Source organism: Scyliorhinus torazame, chromosome 3 (assembly GCF_047496885.1).
Source record: "Scyliorhinus torazame isolate Kashiwa2021f chromosome 3, sScyTor2.1, whole genome shotgun sequence".
Lineage (NCBI taxonomy): Eukaryota > Metazoa > Chordata > Chondrichthyes > Carcharhiniformes > Scyliorhinidae > Scyliorhinus > Scyliorhinus torazame.
The window spans coordinates 125,906,361-125,916,940 of record NC_092709.1 but is presented as its reverse complement, the minus strand read 5'-3'; the positions used below and the strand labels follow the sequence as shown (position 1 = coordinate 125,916,940).

The 10,580-nt window shown below is 37.8% G+C and overlaps 1 protein-coding gene across 2 annotated transcripts in view; it reads right to left on the bottom strand.

The window, feature by feature from the left end:
• Positions 1-364: 364 nt before the first annotated feature.
• Positions 365-10,580, bottom strand: part of mettl14 (methyltransferase 14, N6-adenosine-methyltransferase non-catalytic subunit) — a 117,043-nt gene continuing 106,827 nt past the window's right edge. For both annotated transcript variants that reach the window (XM_072496179.1, XM_072496180.1), the window contains 2 exons: positions 3,872-4,082; positions 365-2,523 (listed from right to left, as the gene is read on the bottom strand). In XM_072496179.1, coding sequence (XP_072352280.1) covers positions 2,216-2,523; positions 3,872-4,082 — 519 coding nt within the window. In that variant the 3' untranslated portion in view covers positions 365-2,215. The remainder of the gene's footprint in view (positions 2,524-3,871; positions 4,083-10,580) is intronic.

Sequence of the window (10,580 nt, the reverse complement as noted above, 5' to 3'; positions counted from 1 at the left end):
TCCAATGCTAACTCAATTGGAGATTTTTGGAGTGTCCCCATTGAAAACTGAAACTTACTGGGCAATTCCCACGGGGTCCTTACGTTGGGACTTCCCTGGGGTCCAATTGCACATAATTTGGAGTATGTTCGGTATCCAACAATCTCTGGAAGATCTGGACAATTGTGTTTGGATGAGTTTCCTATTTAGATAGCAGATTTTCCTAATTGCTAATGGAGCTTTATGAATAAAAGCAATTAGTCTGTAGACAAGATCTGAAAGATTGACTGGCTGGAATTTCTTTTTGAGTGGGTGTACTCAACTTCCATGAACATTGGGTATCTAGACCAAAGTTAGGACGGTCTGAAGGCAAATACAATTTGACTTAAATTTGAAAAAAAATTATTTATTCAGTTTTTAAAAACATGCACCAAGTACTTGTCATCTGTAATATCAGTGAAGAAAAGCTCAGTCAAGTATCTTAACATGTTAAAAAAATAATCTGCAAATTATCAGTGTAGTAAAACAATTTTATCTGGTTAGATTATATTGAACTACAGTTCATCACAAATCGCATATTTAAAGCATGCATTTAAAACTGTGATACGCCATAAATTCATTCTGTACTTAAAGAATTTAAATACAATGTTTCAAGTACCAAAGATTCACTTGGTGTAGTTTTAAAGCATCAATTCAAATGATAAAGTTAACAATTCCAAAATACACAATGCACTGTTGGAAACCAAGAACGTCAAAACTCATTTTAATCATGTTTATCTTAACCAACAGGTCAGAGATTGCCTACATAGCTTGATCCATCAACTTTACATACTGGTGGAGTAAAAAGGGGAAACCCGTTTAGACTTTGTGATATCCCTCAACAAAAGTTGAAGACATCAAATAGATTTGACTATCGTAATAATCAGTTTTAACCTGGCATAGTTCTTGAATATCTTCATTCTTGTTTGTTTAAAAAAATAAAAGATAAGACTTCTATATTAAAAATAAGAGCTCAACTGATACTAAAAGACAGTGACATAACAGATATGTACAAACCTCTGTGGCTGACGGTATGATTTACTAAGAAAGTAAAGTTAATTGAATTTGATAGCTTTTGTAGCCATTTGCGCAGTAATTTATATGGTCCCATGGCTTCTTGCTATTCACTTAGAGGTTTCTCCTCCAGTAATTTGTTTCTTGTCATCCACTCTACAACGATCTGTTGTGTCCCAATTTGTCACTACTGGATGTATGCCTCTCCTACTAGATGTTGCACATTGATCATTTTTGATGAAATATTACTGTGAAACTTAACAAGAAATGGTGATGGAAAATGCAAGGATCAGAATTTTAGAAAAAAACTACAGCATTGTAGCAATCATCTAAAACAAGCTGAGCATTCTGCTTTACTTTAATAAATGTGCTGTGTAAGAAACGCAAAGCCTTATTAATTTATATCTGTTTATAAGCTGGAGCTCTAAAGAGGTAGCATTACAATGCATGGCACAGACTAGCATTATGCACTTACCTTTGAAATTTTACTGAGGGTTGAAATACAAGTGTGCACAGCTGCTATTGGCCAATCTTATTTTTTCCTACATATTGGAATGTTGTTAGACTCCAATAACCTTGCTGTATTTTAATAGCAGAGTGTACTGGGGACATAGTCTTGGCTCCAATGATTAGACTGAAGTTGACAGCATTTTACTCAACAATAGGTTATTCGACCCATTTTGAGTGGGTTTTGGGAGGAGCTGCTTTTTATTTAGCATCCATTTACAAAGAAATCTGCACTACATTTCTGTCACTAAAAAGATCAAACGGAATACATGTACCAAGGGTATATACAAGGACAAAATACAAATAACTTCAAAACAACTAACTCAAACACTGTATTTAGCTTCTGAACTTTTAAAACAGTACAAGGTTGAATTGAGATATTACAGCTTTAAAATACTTTGCAATGAGTTTTAAATTGAGAACAACCTGAATTACAGTATCAGATTTAAAGGCGACCACACTATACTTTGATCATTACAAAATGTTTTTCATGACGAGAATGTACAACTTGCCGGTGTACATTTTATTTTTATGGAAGTATATTCCATGGTTAAATAGTACATGTCAAAAAAGGTAGAAAAGTAGAGCACTGATTATTTCAGACAGTGATTCTGAAATCCTGCTCCTCATTGTCATTTCAACTGAAGATATTTTAGGCTTCTACAGACAACTGTCATCACCGAGCAAATCCTCCTCTATGGGCACCTCCTCGACCTCTGAATCCTCCTCTTTCTCCTCTGAAATTTCCTCTGTTTCTTTCTCTTCCTCTCTCCCCACGTCCTGCTGAAGGCCCGCCTCTTCCTCCACCTCTAGATGCTCCACCTCCTCTATCAGATTTAGATTTTGGAGGTGGTGATTTGGGACGAAGCCTCTCAATCTCTTCCGTACAGCCAGTCAGATGCACATTTGTACCAGTAAAGTACGAACTGTAAACTTCAGCATTAAAATTACTGTTTGTAAGACTAGGACCCAAGGTGAGCCATCCTAATGCGAGGAAAGAAGAACATTGAGAAAAATTGAAACAAATGCAAATTTATTTCAAAATGATGTAAATTTAAGTTATAAATATTCAAGTCAAATAAAAAAGGAAAGAAAATCCAGTTATTGAACTGTTAAAGGTATAACCATAACTTTGAGACGATGGTTAACACAAATTCTCCTCTGTTTTAGATGGATAACTTGCAACGACTATGAAAATGGTACTCGGGATTTCAGGTTTTATATATAATAAAAGCATGAAATAATGTACAAAACGTGTTAGGCCAGAGAGTGTCCAATGCAGTTCTGGGACCCCATTATACAAAACACCAGGCATGGAAAGATGCATAAAAATAACACAATTCACCTGAACAATATGATAAATGAAGTTAAAATTATGAAGAAAAATATTTGAAAAATGTAGACATTTTACCTCACTTCTAGCTTGGCAGCTTACTTTAAAAGAATATATAGGTTTCTCAATTTAAGGTGTGCTTAATCAATGGAAACTACACTGGAGTGCTGCTGCACTACTTTGTTATTGGTGTACTAATGACAATTTTCATGGAGAAGCCCGGAAGCTGACTGACAACAACGACAGCAGCATTACAAAAGAGCCCACATCTGTCCCAACCCGATGGCCAAACATTTACATCGATACACAATGTGATGGATTAATGGATATTTTACAGGACTAGCAAACCAAAAGGTCATAAATTCTCATTCAACCATGCCAATTCAATGCATCTCCTAAAATCTGCTAAAACTTTGTTAAACCTGGTTCACTAACATGCAGCACAAAAGGAACTTGTCATGCCACCAAGTCTGGTGTCTACATTTAAAATAATTTTAAAAACCACAATAAGATAGGTTTACGGAGATCATTTATTTTATCGCCAGCCGGAGGGGTTTGAGCACAATAAAATTCAAGGTGAACACTCCAGGGGAAGCACTGCACTGTTGGAGGTGCCACCTTTTGGGGGCGACATTAAACTGAGATTCAGACTTTCTTTTCCTTTCCAATTTCCAACACCACCCCCACTCCCTCAATTGCTAATAGGTAATGTCTACACACCTTGGCCAAATGCAAGACCAAAACAGCTGACCCAGCAGAGATAAACCACAGGGAACACACCAGGAACTTGATCTGGAACCTCTCAAGTTTGTTTGCCTCAGTGAGTTTATCCTTACTCATCACAAGAGCCAAGAAAATATCTTTAGATGCTGCAGTTTTATTTTTCATCAATTACCTTGAAGATTATATAAAGGAACAGTATGCACATCATTTCAATGTAAAGCTTACGATGATTAAAAAATATTTTTCCTGTTACAATAAATTTTAGAATTCACCTACCTGGTCTTATTGTGCTATCCCTTCCAAAGACGTGCAACCTTCTTCGCCCCAGACAGAAATGTTCAATAATATGAAATATTTCCACTGGTTTTTCAAGGTTCCCAATCTCTGGCTCTTCTGTAATAATAAGATCAATGTCTACATTTGCATGGATAAAATCACCATCTGTACTTCTACGAACTGTTCCTTTGATACCCATTAGGCAATGCTCCTGAAAATTAAATGAATACATTAGAAATGACAAAGTTGCTTATGAAGCATATTAATGTTTTTACAGTAAACCAACACTGTAAATTACCCGTGGCTGCAATTTATTTTGTTATAAAAATGTTATCTGCCTCTATCAAATTAAACATTTCATAATCGATGTGTTGCTCATACACTAAATGTTTTTCAGGATCAACCTTTATGGAATCATAGAAATCCAGAGCACAGGATGCAGTCCATCCTGATTATGTCAGTTGAAAAAGACTGACATAGCCTAATTCCACTTCCATGATTTTTAGATTACAGCATTTCAAACACATATCTAAGAGCTTTTTAAATGTGATGAGGGTTTCTCCCCCTCTCACCCTTTCAGGCAGCAAGTTCCAGACTCCTACTACCCTCTGGGTGAATATCTCTCTCAACTCTGCTCTAATCCAGTTACTTTAAATCTGTGTCCCCTAGTTAGTTACTTCTCTGCTAAGGGAAATAGGTCCCATATAATTTTATGCGACTCAATTAAATCTTCCTTGAGCCTCCAATCTTGCAAGAAAACACCACCAACCTTTCCTCAAAGTTCAAATTTTCCAGTCCTGGTAATAGCATTGTAAATCTCCAGTGCACCCTTTTCTCGAGCAATCACATCTTCCTGTATCTAGCGCAAACTATTATTTCATGCAGTTGTAACATAACCTCTCTACTCTGATACTTTATGCCTCAGCTAATAACATTTTGACTTTGTAACCATAAACCATGACTTTGTAACTACACATCCTGCTTGGTGGGCACGCACTCCTGTGTACTTCTAAGTACCCTACCATTTCCTTGCCTTTTTTGCCCTCCCCAAATGGATTACTTCACACTTCTGAATTGAATTCCATTCTCACTTTTTTGTTCACCTGACCAGCCTATTGACATTGTCCATTGCTATTTTCATGTCGTCTATAGCTCTCCTCCTCACTATCAACAATTTTGCCAATTGGGCCATTGGCAAACCTCTCAATCTTGTCCCCTACATTTAAGTCTATATCACCGATATATACCATGCAAAGCAGGGGACCTAGTGGGGACCCCAGGAAACCTCACTGTAAACAGCTTTCCTGTCATAAAGACATCCATCAATCCTCCGATACCTTTTGCCTCCTCACATTGAGCAAATTTTGGATCCAACTTCTCACTTTCCCTTGGATTCCATGTTAACTTTGTGAATGTTGGATCATCATTTCTCTTTCCTCTCCAAGTTCCCAACATTTTTACTTGAAAGCACAAATAAGCTCATCTCTCTGGAACCATTTCTACTTTTGAAGGAATAGGAAAGTAATTTCACCAATGCACCTAGTCTCACTTCCAAGAGAACTGGGCTAAAAGTTCATGAGTCTTATGTACAGAGGCCCTCATCTTGTCACCATATATATCAATGACTTCTATAAAGGAACAGATTATTATATATCCAAGTGTACAAATGGCCAAGTAAAATCCATAGAATCCCTGCAGTGTGGAAGGCGGCCATTCGGCTCATCGCATCTGTATCGATTCTCCGAAAGAGCATCTATCTCGGCTCTCCCCCCCCACCCCCCCCCCTCCCCCATCCGTGTAGCCCCGTGCATCGATCATGGTCAATCCACCTAACCCACTCATCTTTGGGCTGTGGGAGGAAACCGGAGCACGCGGAGGGAACCCACACAGACAAGGGTGGAATGTGTCAACTCCACACAGAATAGTGATAACCACTGTACCGTCTATGGTATGGTTAATTGTGTAAATAGGCGCAGGATGTTACAAAAGGAGTAAACTGGTACAAGAGGGGAGCTAACTATGATGTGATGAAGGTAGAAATTATATTATATTTCAAATTTGTAAGCATTATTATTATTAAAAACCCTGGTTTAATATATTACCACAGTGTGTCTACTAAAACTGTAATTAAGGAGTCGTAAAAGGCGAAATAATGATTGATTTTAAACATTTACTTGTTTTCAGAGAGATGGCTAATGGGAATTGTTTTGATTGGTGGAGATTCCCTGGAGCGTAGATAATGTATGAGGGACCATACTTAATCCTAGCTAAGAGGGTGATGGGACATCTCAGTGGGATACAGATGATGTAATTAATGGGAAGATCCAAGTCTTCCTGTAGTTTGCAGTTTTTGCCAAATGTGTTACATTGAGCAGAAGGGTCGGATAAGACAGAAGTGTACTTGTTCTGTTCTTCAAAGGGTCTCTCTCCAAAGGTCTGCACAGAACAACAAGTACATCTGTTCTGTTAACTTTATTTACAAGTGACATTTGAACTGTACAGGGTTGCTTGGTTGGAATATTTATAGTGCAGGTATAGGGCATAAGTGCAAGATTTTCCTTTTATTTAAGAAATGTTTAACTGTTAAGCTATTTCGTTAATGTTAATGTGGTTAATTCTGTGTTTAAATTAAAGCTTGTTTTAAAATAAAAGAAACCTATTGGTCAGGGTCACCACTCCTGGGGTGAATTATCCTTTCCTCACAGTTTTACAAATTGCAAATTGTTTGGGTATCTCATCCAGTATCCTACATAAATTGGGGTCTGGTCCGGTATCCTTCACAATGGAGAACTATGAATCCAACCATACTGGATGAAAGAAAAAACAAATCAGAATATTTTCTTAAATGTGAAAATTAATTTAAATTAAATTAATGAATCTGAAATAAAATGCTAGCCTCAATAAAGATGACCATGAAACTACCATATTGTTGTTAAAACCCACCTGGTTCACTAATGCCCATCAGGGGAGGAAATCAGTCATCCATAAGACCATAAGACATAGGAGTGGAAGTAAGGCCATTCGGCCCATCGAGTCAACTCCACCATTCAATCATGGCTGATTTCAACTCCATTTACCCGCTCTCTCTCCATAGCCCTTAATTCCTCGAGAAATCAAGAATTTATCAACTTCTGTCTTAAAGACACTCAACGTCCCGGCCTCCACCGCCCTCTGTGGCAATGAATTCCACAGACCCACCACTCTCTGGCTGAAGAAATTTCTCCTCATCTCTGTTCTAAAGTGACTCCCTTTTATTCTAAGGCTGTGCCCCCGGGTCCTAGTCTCCCCTGTTAATGGAAACAACTTCCCTACGTCTACCCTATCTAAGCCATTCATTATCTTGTAAGTTTCTATAAGATCTCCCCTCAACCTCCTAAACGCCAATGAATATAATCCCAGGATCCTCAGACGTTCATCGTATGTTAGGCCTACCATTCCTGGGATCATCCGTGTGAATCTCCGCTGGACCCGCTCCAGTGCCAGTATGTCCTTCCTGAGGTGTGGGGCCCAAAATTGCTCACAGTATTCTAAATGGGGCCTACCTAATGCTTTATAAAGCTTCAGAAGTACATCCCTGCTTTTATATTCCAAGCCTCTTGAGATGAATGACAAGATTGCATTTTCTTTCTTAATTACGGACTCAACCTGCAAGTTTACCTTTAGAGAATCCTGGACTAGGACTCCCAAGTCCCTTTGCACTTCAGCATTATGAATTTTGTCACCGTTTAGAAAATTAAAGTGCAAGACCTCGCACTTGCCCACGTTGAATTTCATCAGCCATTTCTTGGACCACTCTCCTAAACTGTCTAAATCCTTACTTGGCGTGATCTACATTCCAGGTCCACAGCTTATATGGTTGACTCTTAACTGCCCTCTGATGTGGCCTAGCCAATCACTGTTATATCAAACCACAGCAGAAAAAAATGCACTGTGGGTACACCAGTTCAAGGTGGCACCACACCACCAACTACTCAAGGGCAATTGCAGTTGGACAATAAATGCTGGCCTTGTGTGCGATGTTCACATCCCACGTAACAATTAAAATGAGATTAGGAACTCTTGAAACTAAAAAGATTTAGGTGTCTAGGTACACAAATCTAGTTATGTGCTAGTACAAAGGTACAAAGAGTAGTGACAAATGGAATTGTAAAAATATATATTTTTCCAACATCACGGTGGTATACTGCGAAATAGGGTTGTCTAGTCAAGTATGGGTGTGATTAATTTAAGACCGTAGACTGCAAGGTTCAGACCATTAAAAAAAGAGTTAGGTGTGAAAGCAAGTAATTTAAAGTGGAGATAAACAGAGATAAGATGGAGTACCAGTGGGTAACGTGAATAAAAGTTTATTTTTGGAAGATAAGGGAAATGACTTGAAGATAACTATTGTATTTCAGAAGGAACATGTGCAATTGGCATAGATCGTAAATGGATGAAGCAAAGTAGTAATTTTACTTTTATTCAAAATAACATAACATAGGCCTGTAAATTTTGAGAAAAGACATTTCTAAAGGAAATGTACAATAATAGAATTAAAGGTGAAAGGGAAAAAACATATTTAAAAGAGGGACAAAATTTGGCTTCTCAGTATTGAATGAGAGAAAAAAAAAGCAAGTGAAGACTTCTCCTATGTCAACAGCGATTTGAGGTAATACTGGAATTGGACTGTTACCTAATAGGGATGTTTAGCTCAGTTAATTAAGCAGAAACCTTTTGGAAAATGTTTGTAGAGTTCTGTTAACTGTGTCTTTAGGTTTTATCTTTTCCTTATTATTTAAAATTCTTAAAATAAATGTTTAAATGTAGTTTTTAGAATCTTCACAGTAGTTTAGAATTTTCTCCTTACTTCAGATACTTTTTGTTAAAATACAAATTGCAAATAGTTGTAATAGCTTGTTCAAGTTTCTCTTTGGGATTTGGGCAGCCTGGCACTTATCACCTGGCATATCATAACAAAATGCTGGCCTTCAACTCAAGTGACTGGAATACAAAAAGGTGTGGGCACCTAGTATTTACAGCACCGAGTAAGTTAACCTTGGTAGGATATGGTGCATGAATGAATTAACATTGCCGGGACAGGGCACATGGGTGTGTGGTGTGCGAACATTGCCGGAACTGGAGGTGTGGTTCGCTGGGCCGGGGTGGGGGGGGGGGGGGGTAGTGAAAGCTGCCTTGGGGCATGGTTGAAAAATGCAGGAATGGGGATGGTGAATGTTAGTGTGGTTGCCATGCTGCTTTTGACACCCCAGCGAATTTACTTTAGAAATAGCTTATGCGCCATAGCAAGGCTTTACACATACACTGAAAAATATAGAGGTAAATATACATAAAAACTAACATAGGGAAAAAAGCCCAAGTCTCTGGCTATCTGATTCCGCTACCCTAAGAAACGATGCAGCAATCCAGGCAGGGCAACTAACATAGGGAAAAAAGCCCATGTCTCTGGTTCTGGCTATCTGATTCCACTACCCTAAGGAATTATGCAGCAATCCAGGCAGGGCAAATATAGCAATTAGAAGTTTAAACTTCCTGCCTAAATACCGTGAATGTGCATGTTTCTGGAGTTCCTTCGGATCCCAAGATGCTTCAGCAGCTTATAAACTCATGCACCGCTCCGCATCCCGGGAGATTCAGGCCACTATGTTGTAAGAATTGATCATGAAAAGTTTTGTCTTCAAATAAATTAAAGCACTGAATATAATATAATTTAATTATTGATAATCCAGAGAGAGAAAATAGCTTTTTTGCAGTAAAACTATGCTTTTGGCAAATATAAAGCCTACTTTCACATGGACAACAGATTCCAAATCAAAATGAGTATAAATATACTTTAAATTCTATGAGTGTAACAATAAAGAATGAGTTTATTATGCAAAATAAACTGACGTTAACATTCAACAAGTTTTAATACCAAGTATCAGAAGCAGAAGGAATGGCTTTGCAGAATTAAACATGGTGTTGGTTTTACGATGAAGAGATTGCTTTATCAGGCACCGTGTTAAATACTCAGGGTTGAAGTAGTATTGCTGCCATGTTACAGACGGTCTAATGATCTTTTTGTTCTCATCCTGTTGTTCAAATCATCATTTTGAAGATTGAGTTTATCGAATAGATTTCCTCGCAGCATCCAACATTAGCACTGAAACCAGCTGGCAGCTATTGTCCTGGGCCTTTTCCCATGCTCCCTACGATAGTTATTATAAAAAGTGACACTTTCTTCCCTCCCCATGGTGAATTACCTATTCTCCTCTGGCACAATCCTCAAAAGCCTTTTATGAAGAGAATTGTGATTACAAGTCCACATCTCAAAAAATAGTGACAACACTGTTTCTTTATTAGAAACTTTCACGTTAGACTATTTTAAGAAAAAGCACATTTTATAATTTAAAAATATTAACTGAAATCTAGTTCTTGAAATGCAAACAGTATGTTTCATGTGGGGTCAGATTTTTTGAAAGGATTTTGGTTATACTTGGAGACTATAGTTAACTTATAATTCGGAATTGAAATGCATTTTTATTGAAGCACAGAGCTGGTAAACAAGGAGCTATCAGTTACGGCAACAGGGAAGTGCAAAACAACGTATTGGAACTTTCGTGAAAATTTTACTGGGGATTCAAGGCCTTTTCCACTCCTCCCACTCTGCATTTCAATTAGCACAATAGCTCAAGTGAATAACTATTCATAAAGCTAATAAAGAACTTCAGAA